This window comes from Heterodontus francisci, chromosome 30 (genome assembly GCF_036365525.1).
Source record: "Heterodontus francisci isolate sHetFra1 chromosome 30, sHetFra1.hap1, whole genome shotgun sequence".
NCBI lineage: Eukaryota > Metazoa > Chordata > Chondrichthyes > Heterodontiformes > Heterodontidae > Heterodontus > Heterodontus francisci.
The window spans coordinates 12,248,597-12,272,537 of NC_090400.1; the positions used below are offsets into that span (position 1 = coordinate 12,248,597).

Sequence of the window (23,941 nt, forward strand, 5' to 3'; positions counted from 1 at the left end):
TGTCTGCTCAAAAAGCAAACGGCTGGAAATTAGGAGCAGTTTTTATTGTTTACCTCCTGAGTGCCTCAATAAAAGTGGCTCCCAGCTGTACAGCTGAAATGTCAGACTACTGACCAAAGTGGGCACCTAAACTGCCAGGATAAGATCCTAGACTGTGCCTTGCTATTGGACAGTACTTTATATAGACAACTAGCTCCTGTCAAAACAGATTCTGAAAAAAATATAATTAAGACACAAAGAACTAGAAGTTATGTTGGCACTTGGACCGGGATTTTCTGGCCACTTTGAGGACGAACTTGGAGGCAGATGGGGCTGGGGTGGGGATGCTGAAAAGTTAGTTTTTTTTTTCATTCATGGGATGTGGGCGTCGCTGGCCAGGCCAGCATTTATTGCCCATTCCTAATTGCCCTTGAGAAGGTGGTGGTGAGCTGCCTTCTTGAACCGCTGCAGTCCATGTGAGGTAGGTCCACCCACAGTGCTGTTAGGAAGAGAGTTCCAGGATTTTGACCCAGCGACAGTGAAGGAACAGCGATATAGTTTCAAGTCAGGATGGTGTGTGACTTTGACGGGAACTTGCAGGTGGTGATATTCCCATGCATCTGCTGCTCTTGTCCTTCTAGGTGGTAGAGGTTGCGGGTTTGGAAGGTGCTGTCTAAGGAGCCTTGGTGCGTTGCTGCAGTGCATCTTGTAGATGGTGCATGCTGCTGCCACTGTGCGTCGGTGGTGGAGGGAGTGAATGTTCATGGATGGTGTGCCAATCAAGCGAGCTGCTTTCTTCTGGATGGTGTCGGGCTTCTTGAGTGTTGTTGGAGCTGCACCCATCCAGGCAAGTGCAGAGTATTCCATCACACTCCTGACTTGTGACTTGTAGATGGTGGACAGGCTTTGGGGAGTCAGGAGGTGAGTTATTCGCCACAGGATTCCTAGCCTCTGACCTGCTCTTGTAGCCACGGTATTTATATGGCTACTCCAGTTCAGTTTCTGGTCAATGGTAGCCCCTAGAATGTTGTTAGTTGGGGATTCAGTGATGGTAATGCCATCTCTTGTTGGAGATGGTCATTGCCTGGCACTTGTGTGGCACGAATGTTACTTGCCACTTATCAGCCCAAGCCTGGATATTGTCCAGGTCTTGCTGCATTTCTACATGGACTGCTTCAGTATTTGAGGAGTCGCGAATGGTGCTGAACATTGTGCAATCATCAGCGAACATCCCCACTTCTGACCTTATGATTGAAGGAACGTCATTGATGAAGCAGCTGAAGATGGTTGAGCCTTGGACACTACCCTGAGGAACACCTGCAGTGATGTCCTGGAGCTCAGATGATTGACTTCCAACAACCACAGCCATCTTCCTTTGCGCTATGTATGACTCCAACAGCAGTGAGTTTTCCCCCTGATTCTCATTGACTCCAGTTTTGCTCGGGCTTATTGATGCTATACTTGATCAAATGCTGCCTTGATGTCAAAGGCAGTCACTCTCACCTCGCCTCTTGAGTTCAGCTCTTTTGTCCATGTTTGAACCAAGGCTGTAATGAGGTCAGGAGCTGATGGCCCTGGTGGAACCCAAACTGAACATCACTGAGCAGGTTATTGCTAAGCAAGTGCTGCTTGATGGCACTGTTGATGACACCTTCCATCACTTTACTGATGATTGAGAGTAGACTTATGGGTCATTGGCCAGGTTGGACTTGTCCTGCTTTTTGTGTACAGGACATACCTGGGTAATTTTCCACATTGCCGGGTAGATGCCAGTGTTGTAGCTATACTGGAACAGTTTGGCTAGGGGTGCAGCAAGTTCTGGAGCACAGATCTTCAGTACTATTGCCGGAATATTGTCAGGACCTATAGCCTTTTCAGTATCCAGTACCTTCAGTCGTTTCTTGATATCACGCGGAGTGAATCGAATTGGCTGAAGTCTGGCATCTGTAATGCTGGGGACTTCAGGAGGAGGCTGAGATGGATCATCAACTCGGCACTTCTGGCTGAAGATTGTTGCAAATGCTTCAGCCTTATCTTTCACACTGATGTGCTGGGCTCCACCATCATTGAGGATGGGGATATTTGTGCAGCCACCTCCTCCAGTTAGTTGTCTAATTGTCCACCACGACTGGATGTGGCAGGACTGCAAAGCTTAGATCTGATCCATTGGTTATGGGATCGCTTAGCTCTGTCTATTGCATTCTGCTTATGCAGTTTGGCATGCAAGTAGTCCTGGGTTGCAGCTTCACCAGGATGGGTGTCATCAGCACAGATGTCCGACGTCATCATGCCGGGTCCCGATTTAACCAGTGGCGGGCAGCAAGTCAAGTGTGAACGGCCGCTTTTGGAAAATTGGCAATTAAGAAGTAGTTAAGGCAATTGAAGTTGTAATTGAATTGTATTTTACCTGCCCATTCAAATTTTCTGGCAAGTGCACAGGGGCCACGGGGCATTAGAGCCCCGGTAGATATATCAGGGTGGCAAAGGGGCAACTGCTGAGGTCATTGCTGTAATCGGCAGCCGTGGGGTGAGACAGTGTGCCTTCACAGGAAGGCTGGGGCAGGGCAGCCAGAGCAATTTGCATTGAGGAGGGGGAATTAAGGTGCCAGGGCTTTGGGGTCAAGCCTCCATAACACCATCTGGTTGCTGGCACATGCACGCATTGAGAGGGTGCTGAGTGGATGTGGGGTGGGGTGTTTGAAGGAAGCATCTGGGGTAGAGTGGCCCTTCTGACCGGCAGTGCCTACCTGCCATGGGCATCATCGACTCAGGAGGCAGGTCCTCCAACGTGCAGGAGAACATGAGGGAGGGAGCTGCAGCCACAGGGATCCAGACAGCAGCAAACCCATGGCCACCTGCAGGGCTACCTTGGATGGGGAGGTGACCGAAGGCCGCAGAGGCGACCATGAGCAGGCATCAGCACAGAGAAGAAGGTACAATGTTGCAAGGGTATACAGACAGAGGATGAGCGACTTTCAGATGTCGGAGCAGCAGTGTCGCCACAAATTGTGTGTCTCCCAAGAGTCCATCAGAGATCTTTGTGCCATGATGGCGGACGAGCTGAGTCCCATTCAGATTGGTCATCACCCGATGTCAGTGGTCACCGTGGCCCTTAGTTTCTACACCTTCGGTTCATTCCAGGGGCCCACTGGAGATGTGTGGCATCTCCCAATCAGCGGCACATCATTGCATCAAGATGGTGACTGATGCCCTCATCAGGAGGGCCAGCCAATACATCAACTATTGTATTCTGCTTATGCAGTTTGTCAGTCTGAGAGACCCAAAGGATTCGGTGCCATTGCTGGATTCCCCCAGGTGTAAAGTGTGATAGACAGCATGCATGTGGCCACCAAGGCTCTCACAGATCAGCCAGCAGCCTTCATTATCAGGAGGGGATTCCACTCCATCAATGTGCAACTGGTCTGCAACCACCACCAATGGATCCTGCAGGAGTGTGCACAGTACCCTGAAGCAGCCACAACACCTACATACTCAGGCACTTGCAGTTGTCTGAGATTTTCACATCTCCCCCCCACCCCCCCACCCCCAATGAGTGCCTTCAACAAAGGAACCCACTAAAGAGATGGCTGCTAACTCCAGTGAGCCACCCTAAGATGGAAGCAGAGAAATACCACCAGACCATAGGTCTCCTGAAGATGAGATTCAGATGCCTGGGTCATTCTGGTAGGACACTTCAATGTGCCTCAGTGTGGGTTTCCCAGATCTTGGTGGTCTGTTGTGCTCTGGTCAATGAGGTCATTGTGGAGCATGAGGCAAGGCCGAGGAGGATGATGAGGAAGCGGATGATCAGCCACAGCATCCGGAAAGACATGAGGGGTCGCATGGAGGGTGCAATGACATGGGCGCAAGGGAGGCTCAGGAAGCACTCATACATGCACAATTCAGATGGCCCTTCCTACATCATCCTTCCAGCCAAATAAAGGTCCACCTTCAGCTGCCACTGTTGCCGTTTGCCTCAGTTGCAAACCCATACTCGCTCACCGAGTGCCACCTGGCGCTTCTGCATGTGAAAAAAGATGGTCATAAATGCCATGGTCCCACCCGGACAGCCCTTGAGGCAAGCTATGATAATCCTGTAATTCCAGAGGGCCTCCAATGAAGACAAATAACACCTTTATTATAAAGAGTGGCACACAAAGCGGTAACACCTTAACTATCTATTCACTGTAAAGCCCGAGTGCCTCTAGTGTGATTTCTTAATTCTTTTTCCTATGTGGTGCTTCAGCTTAGCTGCTAGCTGCGGTAGGGGCAGGCTGCTGACCTTGCTGGCCTGTGGCCTGGAATGACCTCGGCAGCCATCCTCTGGATGCCCGAGGCCTGGGGGGACCCGGTATGCTGAGGGGCTCCTGCACCCTCCTCTGGCGTCAGGGCAACTTGAAGCTCTGGTGTCACTGGCAAAGGGGCTGAGGAGCCGCTGTCCGCAGCAGAAGCATCCTGAGTGGAGCCCCCAGATGTGGAAGGCAGATGCTCCTCCTCTCTCACAAGGCAAACTTGTACTTTCCTGCTAACCTGAGATGCAAGAGAAGCTGTGGGAGACTCCCAGCAATTCATGTCCCTCTCGCCTTGCCACTGCTCCCTTGAGCTCATGGATAAAGTGATGGCATGCAGGTCTGTGCACATCCACTGACTGGTCTGCTAGATGTGGTTCTCCAGGAGAGTCACCAATCTTGCGATAGGGGAGGCCACGTGCACAGATGCAAGGGAGATTGCAGCACTGATGGTCCTGGATGGATTCCACCACTGTCTGATCCAGGATGTACATATCCTTTAGAATCTCCAACAGATCTTCACACACCTCACGCTGATCTTGCAGCATCTGACACCTTAACGAAGACTTCAAAGACACCTCATCAGCCTGGGGCTCAGTGTCAGCCTGGCCTCCCACAATCCTCCGCGTGTCAGTTGCTTCGACTGTCACAGCCTCTGACACCTGGTCAGTCATGTGTGTGGTGCTCTCACCAGGTGTGACTGCGAATCTATTCATGAATGCATACCCATCGACGCAAATGCATTTGCGCTGGTGGAGGGTGTGGGATAATGATTTGACGCTGCACACTCTGAGGTCCTGTCCTCCTCAGAGGTGGACGACTGTCCCCCGAAGACAGCAGCTTTCTTTTCCTGTGGTGGACATGTGCGAGAACAGAAAGATCAAAGAGTTTTGTCCATCTAAACACAAGCCCCCAGAATCAGTTGCTGTTCAGATCAATGCATGTACAGTGGAGGACATGGGAACACCAACCCTCATACTCGCTTAAGGCTCTGTATCCATTCCTTCCATAGGAGATGCTTCACCCTCACCCCGTTGCCATGGTGGTCTCTTCCTCCCCAGCAGCTGCAGCCTCCCACATAATCATTTAGGTGAGACCGCACCTGGAGCATTGCGTACAGTTTTGGTCCCCTTACTTGAGGAGGGATGTAGTTGCATTGGAGGCAGTTCAGAGGAGGTTCACTAGATTGATTCCAGAGATGAGGGGTTTGTCTTATGAAGAGAGATTGAGCAGTTTAGGCCTTTACTCTCTAGAGTTTAGAAAAATGTGAGGAGATCTAATTGAGGTATATAAGATGATTAAGGGGATCGACAAAGTGGAAGTAGAGAGGATGTTTCCTCTTGTGGGGCAATCTAGAACGAGAGGTGATAGTTTTAGGATAAGGGGAAGCAGATTTAAAACAGAGATGAGGAGAAATTACTTCTCTCAAAGGGTCATGAGTCTATGGAATTCACTACCCCAGACTGCAGTGGATGCCGGGACATTGAGTAAATTTAATGAGGAAATAGACAGATTTTTAATTAGTAATGGGTTGAAGGGTTATGGAGAATGGGCAGGAAAGTGGAGTTGAGGTTGAGTTGAGATCAGCCATGATCGTATTGAATGGCGGAGGAGGCTCGAGGGGCTGAATTGCCTACCCCTACTTCTAGTTCTTATGTTCCTACTGACCCATAAGGGAACCCAGGTGTACTACTCACCCTGGCAGAATGGAGAAGGTCATTGACGCGCTTGTGGCACTGCAGCCAGGTTGTCAGGACAACCCACGGCTGCTGACCTTCTCCGCAATCTCCATCCAGGCTTGTTCGGTTAAGCGGGGAAGTCTTCTCCTTCTGCCACCAGCGAAGAGGACCTCCTGCTGTTCCTGAGTAGCCTGGAGGAGAACATGCAGGGAGTTGTCACTGAACCATGGGGCCACCTGGGATCCTCCTTCTGCCATGCTGACAAACGCCTCTCCCTGCTGGCTTTCACTATGCCTGCCTCACTAACCTCTTGTCCTTCTCCCAATGGCAAGGCTGCACTGCTGGTTGGAGGTCTTGAGGGGATGGATGACTAAAGCAGGTCTTGCAGGGATGGCTGAAGCATGATTGAAGGATGCCTTCGGCTGTGTTCCAGTGCTGGTGGCCTTTTAAAGATGGCACCAGCATATTCGTCAGCATTAGCTGACAATGTGTCTGCCGCCTGATTCCCTGCCTTCAACGGCTGTATGGTTAGCCCTCCACCTGTCAGCTGTTAATTGGCCATCAGCGCAAGATTTTGGCTAGATTGGGGACTGGAACAAGTGTGTTAGCACCACCCGCTTCCAGCCCAGTCTTCCTGTCCTTGCTGATTCACGAAAAATACCGGCCCGGGTTTCAGGACCATTCAACCTTTCTTGTGTGAGGCTGACGTGGTAGCTGATGGTCAGGTCGGGTCAGATCGGGCGGGGGGAAAAATGGAAGAATTCAGGCCAGGTCGGGCTCGGGTCAGATGTGGTTCTGTAGGGCTTGGGTTGGGTTGGGTTTTTTTTGTAGATCCAAGCAGGCCTTTACTGTATCCATAGTTACTGCATTTATTGCATTTACTAACTCCTCTGTCTTCCAAGTTACGTTCCTGGTGTAGTAAACAATTCACTTTTACTCTCATAGATTCAAAGCATTGTGTGTGAATTCCACTATGTGTTATACTTCTATGCAGGTCCCCATTACCTCCTCCTATTGATTTTTGCCCTGATTCTGATGGGATTCCCTGTGACAGCCAGGGAGCCCACCTCCTGCATGTGAATTATTCTGGGACCAGAAGGCATCTCTGCGTTGGGTAGATGTTCTGCTTGCTGGAGATGTCCCTTGGCGGGAAATGTAAAGCTTTATATTCATCGTTGATGACTGGGTGATGACACGTTTCAGTCCACAGGTCATAATATGACCACGTCCACGCAGTGTTGTATTCTTGTGACTTAATGCATGATGCCTATAGATGAAGAATGTGGCATTGCTTTCAGTTGTATGTTGCATCATGAAGTAACTCAAGTACAGGTATGTATAAGATGCACTAAAAATAGCTGTAAGGTTGTCTGAGAGCTTGGCAATGGCAACAAATAAGTGTGGAATAACTTGATAGACAGCACATGATACAGAATCTTATACTGCCTTGTCTGTACATGTTTCAGTTAGGCTGTCTACTCTACTGGGTTCCTTAAAGTGTGCTATCTTATGTTCCTAGGTATTCCAGGTAGTGTACAAGGCATTAAGCCATTTACCTCCAAATGGCAGGAATAGTTTACTATTATCCTCTGGAGCGGGTGCCTGAAGTTATTTGCACCAATGTCCATTTTGCCAGACATCAAACAGGATACTGTATTGCTCCATTATTTGCCCACAGAATATGTTGGTGCCTCTACCTTGAGTATCTTTTCACTTCATTTGTGCCTGGCAGTAGCCCCTCCCCTCTTGGCAAGGGCTGACCAACATGTAAAATTCATTCTGAAGCTTTATGAAGGCTGATACCATATTTGTCCTCAAGTGCAACACTCGCCTTCAAGTGAAGCGTTTCCCTTTAATTACGAGATGCTGGTCAGATTTTGCACATCTCCCCCATAGGCTGGCTTCCTTCATGAGGACAAAGCTACACAGACAGCTATGAATAATTATTTAAATCAGTTGACCTTGTTCAATTGTAAGCAGTCAGTTTACTGCATTGTTGGTGAGCTTCGGCCCTGCGGCATAACCTAAAATTAGCATGAAATGGAAAATTGTCACTGTCCAAATACCTAGAGATCAGGCTGATCTTCATTTGTGAGTGAAATGTAACATTCACATTGGGGAGATTAGAGGTTGAGATGCAGCATGGAAAACATTATGGATGTTCACTCACTGAATATAGAGCAGCATCTGGCTCATGGGATCCAGTGCTTTTTATCTAGCTTGAAGAGCAGGCTGGCTCCTCACTTATGGAATATGATACTCTAACAGTTCAAAGCAACAAAGTGGTTTTAGACCCATTAAACGCAGCACATTTCCCAATTATGGTCATTCAGAGTACCATCCAACACAGAGGTTCATCCTGAAACACAACCACATTCTTTTGAATTATGTTACTGAAGGTTTTTCTCTCTCTCACTTGAAAAAAAACCTTCCATACAAAAATGTACTAGCATGATAGCAGGAAAAGCAACAAAAGACTCTGCATTTATATAGCACCTTTCATGACATCAGGACATCCCAAAGTACTTTGCAGTCAATTAAGTACTTTCGAAATCATAGTCATTTACGGCATAGAAGAAGGCCATTTGGTCCATCAAGTCCATGTCAGTACAGTGTAGTCTCTGTTCTAATATAATCGCCAGTGTAATCCCCTAGTACTTCTTATGGACTCTTACTTTTTAAAAATTCAATTATGGGATGTGGGTGTCGTTGGCAAGGCCAACATTTATTGCTCACCCCTAATTGTCCTTGAGAAGGTGGTTGTTTAGTAAAATATACTATGAATGGAACATTTTCACAGGGTCTGACTATTCAATTTTTGGTTCTTAAATGGATATTGAAGTGAGATGGATAAAATGTTGTTATCACTCTGCAGTAAAAAGCAGCCATTTACCATCTCATGGGATTAGTTGCACAATGTATCGTTTATACCTTGAAAGCTTCATGTGGCATTGAACCGACAGAAATTATAGTGGCACGAATCCCAAGCTGGAGCTAAGGTGGGTAGATCGAGTTGAGGTACAGATCAGCCATGATCTAATGGAATGCATAATAGGTCGAGGGCTGAATGGCCTCTTCCTAAATTTGTATTTCATACTTATCTCACTTGATCCTTCTAGATCTAACCGCTGACTCAGAAGGTTGTGGGTTCAAGTCCCAATCCAGAGACTTGAGCACATAATCTATGTTGACAGGCTCCAGTGCAGTACCAAGGGAGTCCTGCAGTCCGAGGTGCCATCTTTATGACAAGTCATTAAATCAAGTCCCCATCTCCCCTCTCAGGTAGATGTAAAAGATCCCATGGTATTGTTCGAAGAAGAGCAGAGGAGTTCTCACCAGTGTCCTGGCTGATATTTATTCCTCAACCAATATCATCGAGAAAAAAAAATTATCTGATCATTATCACTTTGCTGTTTATGGGACCCTTGCTGTGCGTAAATTGGCTGTTGCATTTCCTACATTAAAACAGTGACTACACTTCAAAAATATTTTATTTGCTGTAAAGTGCTTTGGGATGTCCTGAAGTCATGAAAGACTACCAATGCACATCTTTCTTTGCAATCCTGTATGGACTTTCATCTCTCTTTAGTAGAATCATAGACAGCTACTGTTTTATTCTTAAACTCAATTGCTATGAATCATGCAATTTTTATCAAAGCACATTCTTTTCTTAGCATTATAATACAGTTTTAATATTCATATTGATATTTGATAATGCATCGCAACAGAGAAATAGGTCTTAGTCATCCACTAATTTATTTGGAATAAGCTCCTTAAAATCAGTTGCTACAGAAACCACTCACTATAGTTTAATGACTTGCCCTAGTTTTACCTCTGTCTGCCCTCTTGCCTAACATACTTTATTTGATGTACATCACACACTGAAGTAATAAAAAATAAATCTCTTCATTTTTCTTCAAATTATTCTCTCTGACACCCCCAAACCCTACAAGACACATTGCATCACTGCAGAATTGGACCAGTGAACAAGAAGGAGGCTTGTACAATTTGCCGCACTATTTGTATCAGCACAGTTAGATTTTGTGAATACATTGCAATATAATATTATGCAGTACCGAAAGACTGCAATCCAGCACAAATGGTTTGACTGCAACCTGTTAAAAATAATAATGAGCTGCTGGCTGAACTGAATCGTGGAGTTTCCATGAAATACTCGATCCTTGTACATTTCCTTATCAGATTTGAAAATCCAGCCAGTGAAGTCACCCATGCACATTAAATGACAAATCCACTGGCCTCTGTTAAGAGTTGAAGAATCCTTCCTGTGTTGTGGCATACTTTAACATTTCCATGATCATTTAATCTTTAGCAAAGACAGATGACAGCCCAGTGAGGCTCAGTGGGATTTATAAAGCTTTGTCTCAATAGATACATAGCCTGCCATAAAAAGAATGAATGGCAAACATCTCAGAAGACTGATATTGTGATGATGACAGAGAAAGCAACCAATGTGCTGAACACCACAGAATCCAAGGGAAGATAGAGTTTGGCTTGAAACCAACTTGCTCCATTAACCCAAAGGCTACTTTGGTAAATGTGTTTAATATAAAGGAAATACACCAAAATCTTCCTCTGGCAGTATGAGATGTCGCATCAAAAGAACAGATCATTTGGTTTTAACCATTTCTGATGCTTCCCCCAGGCACAATGCTCATTAAACCCAGTGAGAGTTTTATTGTGTATTGCTGTGGCCTGACTTGGATGAATTTGATATATGGGGCCCAGCTGCAGATGAATTTATATATTTCAATAGATTATAATTTTATCATGAAAAATTAGATCCAATTATTTCTTTGTATCATATTCCACAAATTGCGCCTTGTTCTGTGTATCAATGCATCAGGGATAATGATTGTTTCAGTAAGAATGAACTGTTGACCCATGACAGGAAGTTTGTGCTACAGCAGCTTCTGGCGAGAGGGGAGGAATAGCCGCCATCTCATATTGTAATAGGTACCTCGATGACTGTCGCATTGTCCTTTCTGCTCCTTTAACTTCTGGAAAGTTCTGTGAGGAGAATTTTTTCTTTGAAATGATCAGACCTTGCATGCTTAGGAGGGAAGCAGAGACTCAAAGTGCTCAAAGTGTATAATTACAAAAAATGAACGATCAAAGAGATGGCAAATGGGTAAACCCAGATAAAAATATATTGAATTATAAATTGGGGAGTGAAGAGAATCCATCGACTTGCATGATGGGCTTAATTTTAATGGTGAAGGAGATAAATGAATGGCGAAAACCACACAATAAAACCAGTGTCCCAGGGCCTTAAGAGTCAGTAGATCTGGATGGAAATGTGGTTGAAAGGATTTACACTAGTGTTGAGATGCCAACTACATATGAACTGTGATGCCCTGAGGTTGGATGACCATCTTTGAAGTGCGATGCCCTATGGGTGTTCTTTTTACTCTTTCATGGGATGTGGGCATTGCTGCAAGCCAGCATTTATTGCCCATCCCTAATTACCCTTGAGAAGGTGGTGGCCTTCTTGAACCGCTACAATCCATCTGGTACACCCACAGTGCTGTTAGAGAGGGAGTTCCAGGATTTTGATCCAACAACAGTGAAGTACTGGGGAAGAGGCAATATATTTCCAAGTCAGGATAGTGTGTAACTAGGAGGGGAACTTGCAGATGGTGGTGTTCCCATGCATTTGTTGTCCTTGTCCTTATAGGTGAAAGAGGTCGCGGTTAGGAAGGTGCTGTCAAAGGAAGTGTGGGTGAGTTGCTGCAGTGCATCTTGTAGATGGTACACAATGCTGCCACTGTCTGTCAGTGCTGGAGGGAGTGAATGTTTCAGGTGGTGGATGGGGTGCCGATCAAGCGGGCTGCTTTACCCTGGATGGTGTCGAGCTTCTTGAGTGTTGTTGGAGCCGCACTCATTCAGGCGAGTGGAGGGCATTCCATCACACTCCTGACTTGTGCCTTGTAGATGGTGGACAGGCATTAGGGGGTCAGGAGGTGGGTAAGTCACCACAGAATTCCCAGTCTCTGAACTGCTCTTGTAGCCACAGCGTTTATGTGGCTGGTCCAGTTCAGTTTCTGGTCAATTGCAACTCCCAGGATGTTGATAGTGGGGGATTCAGGGATGGTAATGCTGTTGAGTGTCAAGGGGAGATGGTTAGACTCTCTCTTATTGGAGATCGTTATTGCCTGGCACTTGTGTGGCATGAATGCTACTTGTCACTTATCAGCACAAGCCTGAATGTTGTCCAGATCCTGCTGCTAATGGGCACGGACTGCTTCAGTATCTGAGGAGTTGCGAATGGTGCTGAACATCGTACAATCACCAGTGAATATCCCCACTTCTGACCTTATGATGTAGGGAAGTATGTGTCATATCCAAGACTAGTGGATCTCCCGTGGCATTCTCACTGTTAGTCTGAAACACACTGCAGCTCAAGAGCAGTGATTCCTCCAACTTTCCTGAACAACCTATCACCTAATTGGAACAGTGAAAAAAATTCTGCCCCTCACTACAGAGATAGGCCTCACAGATATCATTTACAGTGTTAGTTTGTCTACCATCTTAACTCATTTTTTTCTCTCCCCAAAACACCTTATCCTTAGTTATTTCCATCACAAAGTATTCTTTATTCTTTTGCGCTCTCTCATTGTGGATTTACTGTATTCACTTAAAATGCTAAGAATTTATTTATTTGCTTGTCTTTCCCTCCTCCCTCCTTTTTCTTGGTTATTGACTTGATTATAAAACAAATTCTCCCACCTGGTTTGTTGTTCTTGCTGATGTTGTAGTTGATGTTGCAGGAGGGAGTTTCTATTAATTCTCCAGTGAACATTATCTAGAATGGCGAGTCATTCATCATCTTTTATTTCATTATTCATTCTCGGAATGTTGGTGTCACTGGCATGGCCATCGTTTATTGCCCATCCTTTGTTGCCCTGAGGTTTTTTACAACTGAGCAGCTTGCTTAGGCACTTCAGCGGGCAGTTAGAGTCAACCTGACAATCTGAGAGCCTCATGTTCACTTTTACTGACACTTTATAGCTTTTTATTTTCAGATTTTTAAACTGAATTCTCCAATTCTCAAACTGCTATGGTGGAATTTGGAATCATATTCTTTGTATTAATGGTCCAGTAAGTTAACAACTACACTATGTACCCAGCATTTTCAGCCTGACAGTCTAAATCAGACACAATGGGCTGAGTTTTCGCCACAGAGGCGGGAAACAGGAGCCAGATTTATTTTCAGGTCAGAAACCCAGCTCTGGTGGGAAACTGATTAATGTTTTGTATGAGGAAGCCCTTAATTGATGTAGAGACAGAGGTCCTGTCCACTTGGAACCAGTGGGGGTGGGAATGAAAGCAGGTTAGATGAACGGCTGGATTTTAGCGACCCCCCCCCGACATCGGCTTTCAGGGAGGTGGGGGCCGGAAAATGCCTCCAGGAAAGGGCCGCCATGCACCCCGATGCCGGGAGGGCCTGTCCCGATATTACTGGCGGCGGATAGGCCTCGTGGTGGACCCCCGCCACTCAGTGACAGGACCCCAATTTGAATATTTAAATAAATTTAAATGATTGATTTGCTTAAGCTCATGTTGCCACCTGATATCCCGCCGCGATCTTCGGCCCGGCAGCCGGCACTCCCGCACCTTCGGATCCCTGTTCGGGAAATGAGACACAACACTGGTGGGGAGGTGGGGGAGGTAAATTTATCAGTGCGGGGCTTGGGGGGAAACAGGGTCAAATTAACGTCATGGGTGTCGGGGATGGTGGGAGGGGTTGTAATTGAAAGTTTGGTGGGGGGGAAGATCAGATGGTAAAGGTAAGTGTTTTGGGGGGAAAGGGTAAATAATTAATTTAATTGTTATTGGGGGAGCGGGAGGAGGAAAAAGAGATATATTTATTTATTTTAATTCAATTTACCTTTAAAATATTTAAATTAGCCAGTATGCACAGCCCTTTAAATATGGCATCAGCGCGTGCGCACAGGCAGCTGACACCTTTTCTGGCAACGGACAGTCTGCCCCGCCACGTGATCGGGGGCGTGGCCTGCCCCGCCATGAGATTGGGGGGCGTGGCCTGCCCCGCCACGTGATCAGGGGCGTGGCCTGCACCGCCACGTGATCGGGGGCGTGGCCTGCCCCGCCACGTGATCAGGGGCGTGGCCTGCACCGCCACGTGACCGGGGGCGTGGCCTGCCCCGCCACGTGATCGGGGGCGTGGCCTGCCCCGGAGATGCACATGAGCCGCTGCACGGAAGATTACAGCGGCGCTATGGCGTGCAGTCCACGCAGGCGGGCCACCGTTTTTTCATCTCACCGCCAGTCTTGGCAGCAAGATTACAATATCCAACCTGAGGTGTGGGCTTCATTTAGACTCCCACGGCTGCCATCACTGAGGCTGTTGCTTGTCCTAAGGGAGAAATCTGCGGTTTGTGCCAAAGCCTTCCACTGCAACAGAGGGAAACAAGATGTCACATGGGAGATGGAGGCCTGGTCCCTGGGGCAGGGCAGTCCCTCGCTTCGTCGATGGTAACTTGGATCTAATGCTGGGTGCCATGAGGGAGAGGAGGGAGGTCCTCTTTGTGGGGGGTGGCAGGAGGAGGCCACCTTGTTGTGCAACAGGGTCACCTCCCTCCACCTCCTTTTCCTTCTCCTCTGTCACCTGCTACTCCTCCCCCGATGAGCTGTCTCCGTCCAGGGTCACATTGTCCCCACGGTTCCCACCTCTATGAAGGGCTGTGTAACGAAGAGCGCATTAGAAGAGCGCACCACAATGGCCGAGACCCTGCAAGGGGGTAGGGCATTCGTGGGTATCACCCAACCGGTCCAGTCACTGGAATCACAACTTCAGAAGCCTGATGGCCTGCTCAATGGTTGTCTTACTGAGCTAGTGGTATTGGTTATATTGCCTCTGTGCCTTTGTCTGGGCTCCCATAGAGAAGTCAGATATCCCTTGTCCCCTAGGAGCCATCCACACACTTTGGGGGTTGGAGTAAAGATCCGAGGCAGCTTGGACTGGCGGAGGTTGAAGTAGTCATGGCAGCTTCCAGGAAAGCGAGCGCACACATGGAGGAAGCTTTTTATGTGGTTGGAGACCAGTTGGACGTTGAGGGAGTGGAAACCTTTCCTGTTGATGGATCTCACTGGCTGGCCGTTGGGTGCCTTGATGGCCACATATGTGCAATCGATGATGCCCTGTACCTGGGGGAATGCAGCGATGGAGGTGAAACCCACCGCCTTCTGTCACTGCAAGGCCGTGTCTGTCGTTAAATGAATATGCTGAATAGCTCTGGCAAAGAGGACATCAGTGACCAGTGAAATGCAATGATGTGCAGCTATTTTTGAGATGCCACGAAGTCCGCAACTGATCCTTAGAAGGAGCCAGAAGTGAAGACGTTCAAGGCCACAGTGATTTTGATGGCCACAGGCAGAGCATGGCGACCAATGCTGCGAGGTGCCAGGTCTTTGGTGACAATGGTACAGATGTCTGTGACCATCTGCCTGGAGAGTCACAGTCCTCTGTGGCACTGGTTCTCGGTCATTTCCATGTAGCTCTGTCTTCGACGATAGATCCTGTGTTGAGGGTTTGGCCTCCATTGCCTTTCTGCCCCTTTTCCACTCCCATGCCTTCCTGATGCCTTTCCAGCAGAGGGTGTTGCCCCTCATTGCCACTGGACCAAAATATGACAGTCGTGCCCCCATTGCCAGCTGGAGCCTTCCTTCTGGGCAGGTGGCTGCCGAATTATCTTTGGCAGCCTTGCCCCTTCTCTTCCATCCCCGTGGCGCCAGGGTTGTTGCCGACTCATTCAAAGCCCTGGCGCTGAGTGTTCACTCTCCCTGCTACCTGCACAGCGCCAAGGGCGCCCCTTTACCAAGTGCCGAGTCCCCCTTTACCCCACTGACCATCTTCTGGGGATGGGGTGTTGCCCTGGGCTAGCCATTACTGGCACCCCACTCTTTACCTGCCTTCCTTCAGCTGATCTGTTTCTGAAGGTGTGGATAACCCATGTGCCCCTTTAACAATTTCAACTTCAAACCTTGATAAGCTCTTCCAAGCTTTAAAATAGCTTTAATTGGCCTCAATTGGGAGGAAAGTGGGATTCCTGACCCATCCTACCCCCACCCTAACACGCTGCCCAGTGCTGGTAATTTTGGGGCCCCCGAAGCCGAACATTCAGTCCAATATCCAAGCTTGGTATTAAAATGCTTGATAAAACATCCTGTTTCAGCTCAGGTGTAAATACCCAGTCCCCCAAAATTACATTTTAAAATTCATCCCAAATAATATTAGCTCCAAATTTTTATTTGACAGTTCAAACTATATAAAATGCTGAAAAATGTATTTTATTTTTCCTCTTTATTATGTATCAGTGTTGTTAGTTGTTCATTTTCTTCTTGGCTGTTGTCATGGTAACATTCTGGGTGCTGTTGTTCCATTGGGACAGCATAAATTTACAAGTCCCATGATATATCTCTTGTTCTTACACAGAATTTATCAACTGCAGTTGGATATCCCAGGCCTATGGTGCAGAAACCTATGTTGAATATTATTTACATACATAAAGCCTCCATCAGTCGTGGCTCATGATCTTCTATTAGTGCATATATATTACTGAACACTGTATTTATTGTTATTTATACAAGGTATATCCTAGTTGAGCTTGAAAGCTTGTTTTCTATTTACGCTGCCCAAGAGGCCAGTTTTAGCACCACACCGGGAACAAAACAACCACAGGGCAGATTAACATATACCAGCACCAGTAATTCAATCCAAAAAAGCCAGCGAATGGTATCTTTCTTTCAAAATAAAGTAATCACACCACTGAAATTCTTTCTCGTGCAGGTCTTTATCTTCTTAGTGTGTTGTTTAAGCAGCTAAATTTAGAAACTTGTTTCACAAGGTCACAAGATGGTTTCGACAGTGAGGCAGCCTGGTCCATTTTAGCTTATCCATCCAGAATTGCCCTAAAGTGCCCCCAGATTGCATCCAATTGGTTCTTAAATGATTCCAAGGTTTTTCCTTGCATGCTTTGTCTCCGAGCCTATTCCAGGGGCTTGAATTTTAGACCCCACTGGGGCCAGGTGCGGAGGTGGGTGGACACTAAAAATAGCACCGCCAGCCTGCATGCCAGTTCCCTGGCTCCATCCCGTCCCCAGGCCATTTTCATGGAGGTGAGATATGGGGGTGGAGGCGTCAGGGCTACCCGTCTGCACACGGCTTTGAATATGCGTACCCTTCTCCTACTCTTAATGTAAAGTAATCTTCCAGATTTCCCTTTTCCATGCTGTTTGCTATCTTGAATACCCATGAAGTTGATCTCCCATTGCTGTTTCAGGTATACTCAGGAAGAAATTCGCCAGAAAGTCGGGACCTTTCGGCAAATGCTGATGGAAAAGGAAGGCGTATTGACCAAGGAAGATCCGCACGGACGTCACGCGTGAGTGCATGCTGCTTTATTAAACTGACCAATGATTCTTTAATGTATTACAGACTGGAATGTACCCCCATTAATTATGAGTAGGTTTGTATTCCCTCAAGAATAGAAGATTAAGGGGTGATTGCATTGAGGTGTTTAAGATGATTAAAAGAGTTGATAGGTTAGATAGAGAAACTATTTCCTCTGATGGGGAGAGTCAAAAATCAGTGGGTATTATCTTAAAATTAGAGCTACACCATCAGTGGTGAAGCAACTTTCTCCCCAAAAAACTGTTGAGACTAGGTCAACTGAAGAATTAAAAATTGAGATAGATTATTGTTAGGCAAGGGTATTAAGGGTTATGGAACTACAATGAGTAAATGGAGTTAAGATGCTGATCAGTCACAATCTAATTGAATGGTGGGACAGATTCGCAGGGCTGAGTGACCTACTCCTGTTTTTATGAATGGAAAGAAAGTTTCAAGCCTTTTTATGCCACAATTTTCAATGCATTTATTTCTCACAGAAAACTAGTAAGAAACCAGTAGGCAGTTCTAACTTTACAGCTCTGGTTATTCCTGACAAAACAAATTGCCATTTATTTTCCAGTAATGCTGGGAGATTAATTCTTGCACATTTTACTGAGTCAGGTTTCAGCATTGATGAACAGAACCTCTTCAACCACAGACCTTCTTTTTCAATTACACTTCTCCCTTTCACATCAAATACTATGGATGTAGTGAGGATTTCCTCTTGCTTGCATTGTGCAGTGATGGTGAATGAAAGATTAATTAACTGGTCTTCCATGCTTTTAATTGCATTTAAAAGGTTTATTTATAAATACTTGATGTACATTTACTTATTAGAAATTATTTACATTTTTTGAATCTCTTGTATTGAATGGTAGTGTAATTATACAATGTGAAATACAGCATGCATTTTATGTATATAACAATATATAAATCTTTTACACCTAATGATTAAATCCATGTTTATATTCATGTAATTAGAGAGTCATAATGCAACACTTCTGATTCAGTAAATCAAGTCCCTCTTGTGTTGCCCAATATTACAGCAAAAAATCAGTGAAGAGCAGATTAACTTCATGCTGCAAAAATCACACCAGAAAAATAATTTACAATAAAAACAGAAATAATTTACTCACTTTGTCTTCCCTTTACCTCAATCCCTAGTTTTTAAATTTGATTATGTCCTATTTAATATGACTTGCTCTTCCTTTTAGCTTACGTTCCTATTTATCTCTCTACTGATATAAAAAAATAATTGCCTGCCCATTTATGTCCATTTCCAAACACATTATTGGTGTGTGGTAACTGCATGACCGCTAATATATTTGAAGAGAGTTGATAGGTCCAACCTATTCTGAGTAGGCATCAGTGTGGAGCTACCTAAAATCTGGCACTCCCGTCTTTGGCCTCCTTATCTCGAGAGACAATGGGTAAGCGCCTGGAGGTGGTCAGTGGTGTGTGGAGCAGCGCCTGGAGTGGCTATAAAGGCCAATTCTAGAGTGATAGGCTCTTCCACAGGTGCTGCAGAAAAATTTGTTTGTCAGGGCTGTTACACAGTTGGCTCTCCCCTTGCGCTTCTGTCTTTTTTCCTGCCAACTGCTAAGTTGGCACTAATACCTTTGTTATATCTAGGACAGCAATGTGAACGAGGTGTATAAAACAAGGCAACCTCACTTTGTGACAGCAAGGTTGTACACTTCTTCTGAAACCCAGAGCATCAGTGCACATGCACAGGAGTATATGTGTGGCATCTCTTATACACCCATGCACAGTGCTGCATCTAGGTATATTCTAAGTTGCATGCAGTTAAATCTAGTTACTGACAAGCAAGAAAAAGTTGTATTTGTGCCATTGAATAAATGGGATGAATACACCATGCATCACAATCTTGTGAAATCATTGATTTTTGGGGAGTTGGTTGAGCTCATGCTGTAACATTGAGACAGTGCAGTGCAACATAAGCATCTGATATTTGATGGAGCTTGGTGGAGGTGCAGCAAGATTTGAATATGTTTTACCTCCATTACATTAGAATTTTTCAACCGAATCTATGCCACTACTGGCATGAAAATCTCAGGGCTATATGACAGGGGTGAAAGTTGCCCTTAAGGATGGCTGGTAGGGGCTATGGAAGTATCAGACCAGGGCAGTAGAGGCTGCTGGTTTGAGATCAGGCATTAAGGCATGTAGTTGGCGCAATGTGCAAGGAGCTGTACCCAGCATCTGATCTGAGAATGCTTGATGTTGATACTAGATGCCAAAAGTAGAGAAACTTCCATTTCCCAAAGTCAACAGCTGTTACCATAAGGAATACAAACAGAAAGATGTTGGTTAAGGTTTCCTTCCCCTTCACATCTTCATATCCAATTCAGTACAATACCTAGTTTACTGTGAAAATGGAGGAAAATCTTTTTTTTTACCTTGGTACATTTACCAGTACATATTCAATAAAGTACAGCAATAAATATGTACATCGGTGGAAGAATATCAAGTGGGAAGTAATTGAAATGCTTTGAAAGAGAAAGAATTCTCTAGGTACAAAGCTGATTTATGACGTCTTCGCAGACTCAGCTGTACCCATGCTGCATTGCAGCGGTTCCAGATGTCCGCTTCAGTTGGAGCAGTGCTCCTGCATGATGATTCAACACCATTTTAAACCTAAATGACAGGAAGATTATAGGCCCCATGTACAGTTCCAGAACAAACTGATTTACTTTATTCACTGAAATGTTGCAGACGATGTTTCGTAAGTCGTGCTTGGTGCTTTTCCAGGGGCTTTTTTTTTTTGGTGTTCCCATGTGACTTAAGTCCAGCTTGAATGAGTATTTCCTTTGAGCAATACTTATGCAATCAGGTGGAATGTTCTCTATTAAACAAAATAACGTCATCTATTAATTATTCATATTCGAGTATCTGCCAATTAATGGCATATTCATTGATTTATCATAACTCAAGAAATCCCAAGTTGTTGGAGGAAGAGTTGCTTTGGTTATTATGTTATAACATTATTATTATCTATTACCTATTATGTACAGGCAAGAGGGTCTTGTAAGCAATTGATATCTTTAACCACAGTAGAGAAACTCAAATCAAATTTTAAAAGCTTATGAATTTTCAGGAACAAGAAAGATTATTGGATCATACAAGCCAATATGAAGCTGAGATGTATCGCATCCTTAAAGCATTGTGCAGCCTAGTCCACATGATGGTTAGAATTGGTGCTTATAGTGATTGCCACTTTTGGTCTCCACTTCTTCCTACAATCTACAAACTTTCAATCACAAGCTTGACATCATCTAACCAGTCCTTCACTTATCTTCTTTCCTATTCTTTACTGTGTTTGTAGTGGGGGGGTTAGATGCACAGATGTAGGCAACGCTGCAGCATTTATTGCTCATCCTTAATTTCCCTTGAGGAGGTGATGGTGAGCTGCCTTCTTGAGCCACTGCAATTCATGTGGTGAAGGTACTCTAACAGTGCTGTTAGGTAGAGAGTTCCAGGACTTTGACCCAGCAACAACAGAGGAATGGCAATATATGTTCATGTCAGGATGCTGACTTGGAGAGGAACTTGGAGGCAGTGATGTTCCCATGCGCCTACTGCCCTTGTCCTTCTATGTGGTAGAGGTCATAGGTTTGGGGAAGTGCTGTCGAAGACGGTTTGGTGAGTTGCTTCATTGCATCTTGTAAATAGTGCACACTGCAGTCATGTGGCATCAGTGGTGGAAGGAGCGAATGTTTAAAGTGTTGGATGGGGGGCTGATCAAGTGGGCTTCTTTGTCCTGGTTTGCGGTATACTGTGCCTCGTCTCTTTAACAAGGTGTCTCTTGCCTGCTTTTCAAATGCTTTGCCCTCTTGCTGCCAGATATTAAACTCTCCTGGCATAATTGCCCTTCAGTCCAAACCATGTGATTCTATCATATGATTATAAACTGCAGCGATATAGAAATCAATTTCACTGCAAGTTTCAGGGATCTGGCTCAGTGGTAGCACTCTCAGCTCTGAATCCTGGGTTCAAGCCCCACTTCAGATACTTGAGCACATAATCTAGGTTGAGACTGCAGTCTGGTACTAAGGCAGTACTGTACTGTCAGAGGAGCCCTCTTTCAGATGAGATGTTAAACTGATGCCCCGTCTGCCCTCACAGATGGACATATAAGATCGCACGGCACTATTTGTTCTCCTGAATGACTTAGCTAATATTCCTCAACCAACATCACCAAAATAAATTATCTGGTTATTACATAATAGCTTTCTGTGGGACCTTGCTTTGCGCAAATTAGTTACCACGTTTCCTACATTACAACAGTGACTATACTGCAAAAGTACTTTTGTTAGTTGTAAAGGGCTTTGTGATGTCCTAAGGTCATTATAGGTACTGCATAAATGGAAGCTCTTTCTTCTCTCTCATGTAGATATTGCATGCAGAAACTGGATGGTTGGGAACAATAAACATTCTAAATGTCCAGCAAAGTCTAAGCAATTTGTGAATGTACCATGATCCTGAAGCTTAAATTCCCAACCTCAAGGCTCATTATTTTTATGAACCTGGAAATGAAAACCCTTTGTCAGTGTCACTGGGCTCAGGTGCCAGTAGTCGTAACTATAGTGTGAGGGTTATTAGTGACATAGTTAATGAAGAATAGTCAGAAGGCTGTGGTTTCCATAGTTTTTTTTGCAATTAAGCATCTTGATGTATTAAGTTTACACTGAACTAGAACTTATCAATCAGTGATGGGTAAATTTTCAATTAAGAAAATTAGATGAAAGCACTGGGCCTTTAAGTACAGGATGTTGAAGTGCGTAGGAGAAAAGACACAGTTAGACCATATCGTCATTTGGTGGTTGGGTTATGAAGCAATATAATAAATTAGATCAGGCAGGATTCTTTTGGGTGTATTTTTACAACACTTTGTAATGACCTGATCTAAGGGCTTTGTCACTTTGTACTCTAACTTTAAGCTAACATAAAAGTCTGGTCAATGAACCTGAATGTCAAGAGAAACAACCTTATTGGCATTTATGCTTGAATATAGGTTGATGCATGGATGCTGGACAAGTTATTTTCTATTTTCCGATGTACTTGAAAGAAACGGTCTTCTCAACTATGTAAAAATTGAGTTATTATGATGTATGACTCTGGCGCAGCCATTTCTCACAGATGCTGCAGGAATTGGTTGGTTGGAGGCTGCAGCCCATTGATAAAGCTTTATGTGTACTCATGCACTTGATAATGATGAAATAGGTTGATTTATTTTTTATCTTGACTGCTTTTATCACGATTTTCGGTACAGTTTTCATAGTGCAGTTTTTGTTGCATTCGTGAATCTTGTGGAGGTGGTGAGAATTCGCTACATTAGACAAATACATATATGGCTGGAACATTTCATATTTCCTCACAGCTGCATTATTGGAGCTTTATTCGGGTCTAATTCTTCACCTCTTTATGGAAAATCATGACAGCATCAATTGCAAATCAAAACGTCCTGAGGTAATTGCATTTCAATAACCCCAAAAGAATACCTTGTGAGCAAATTCTAATCTACCTGCTTTCAGAGCACTCCTCATAAAAAAAAAACCTCTCAAAAATCACATCACAAAGCCAGTGTTCCCTCTAATTTTTCTGTGCAAAAAACAGACTGCACACAGCAAAATGTAGTCCTTTTAAGATTGCTGCACAGCCATGCATGCTCGCATCTTAAAGGGACCATTGGTTGTGCACAGTCTGTTTGTTCCCTGTGCTGTAAGTTATGGATTGCTGCATGGCCGCACGCCGCACAGCTTAGAGGGAACATTGCACATAACATCTGAAGCTTTTCTTTAAGATTAAAGGCTAAAGATTTCCCTTTTCATGAACTTTAGTATAGAAAATTACCAGTTAAAACGTTAGGCAGTGAAGAGCCAATGGAGTTGTCTGTGTTTAGCATTGAATTGAGCATTCGTATGTAGAATGATACATCACAGATTGAAGCCATTGAGCTCATCGTGCATGTATTGACTCTTTGAAAGAGCTGTCCAATTAGTCCCCTTCTCTTTCCCCATAGCCCAGCAATCCTTTTCCTTTTCAAGCATTTATCCAATTCCCTTTTGTAAGTTACTATTGAATCTGCTTCCATCACCCTTTCAGGCAGTGCATTCCAGATCATAACAACTCACTGTAAAAAGAAATCTGTAAAAATACGAGCAAAAAGTGAGGACAAAGTCTGCTTTTTGTTTGCTAAGCCTCATTCAAGGTCATTTGGGATGAACATGTGGTGTGACTTAGTCAAGTCCAGGCCAAATTAAGTGCCTTTAATGAAGAGAAAGATTTAAGTGGGGGGAGAAAAGAGGAATAAAAACAAGAAATGCTGGAACCACTCAGCAGGTCTGGCAGCATCTGTGGAAAGAGAAGCAGAGTTAACGTTTCGGGTCAGTGACCCTTCATCGGAACTGACAAATATTAGAAAAGTCACAGGTTATAAGCAAGTGAGGTGGGGGTGGGGCAAGAGATAACAAAGGAGAAGGTGCAGATTGGACCAGGCCACATAGCTGACCAAAAGGTCACGGAGCAAAGGCAAACAA

At 45.0% G+C, this 23,941-nt stretch overlaps 1 protein-coding gene across 3 annotated transcripts in view; it reads left to right on the top strand.

Annotated features, from left to right (window-relative positions):
* Positions 1 to 23,941, top strand: part of LOC137346577 (serine/arginine repetitive matrix protein 3-like) — a 372,584-nt gene that overhangs the window by 113,825 nt on the left and 234,818 nt on the right. For all 3 annotated transcript variants that reach the window (XR_010968731.1, XR_010968732.1, XM_068010094.1), the window contains exon 2: positions 17,272 to 17,373. Coding sequence is in view for 1 of the 3 variants with exons in the window: in XM_068010094.1 (XP_067866195.1) it covers positions 17,272 to 17,373 (102 nt within the window). In the remaining 2 variants the exon portion in view is untranslated. The remainder of the gene's footprint in view (positions 1 to 17,271; positions 17,374 to 23,941) is intronic.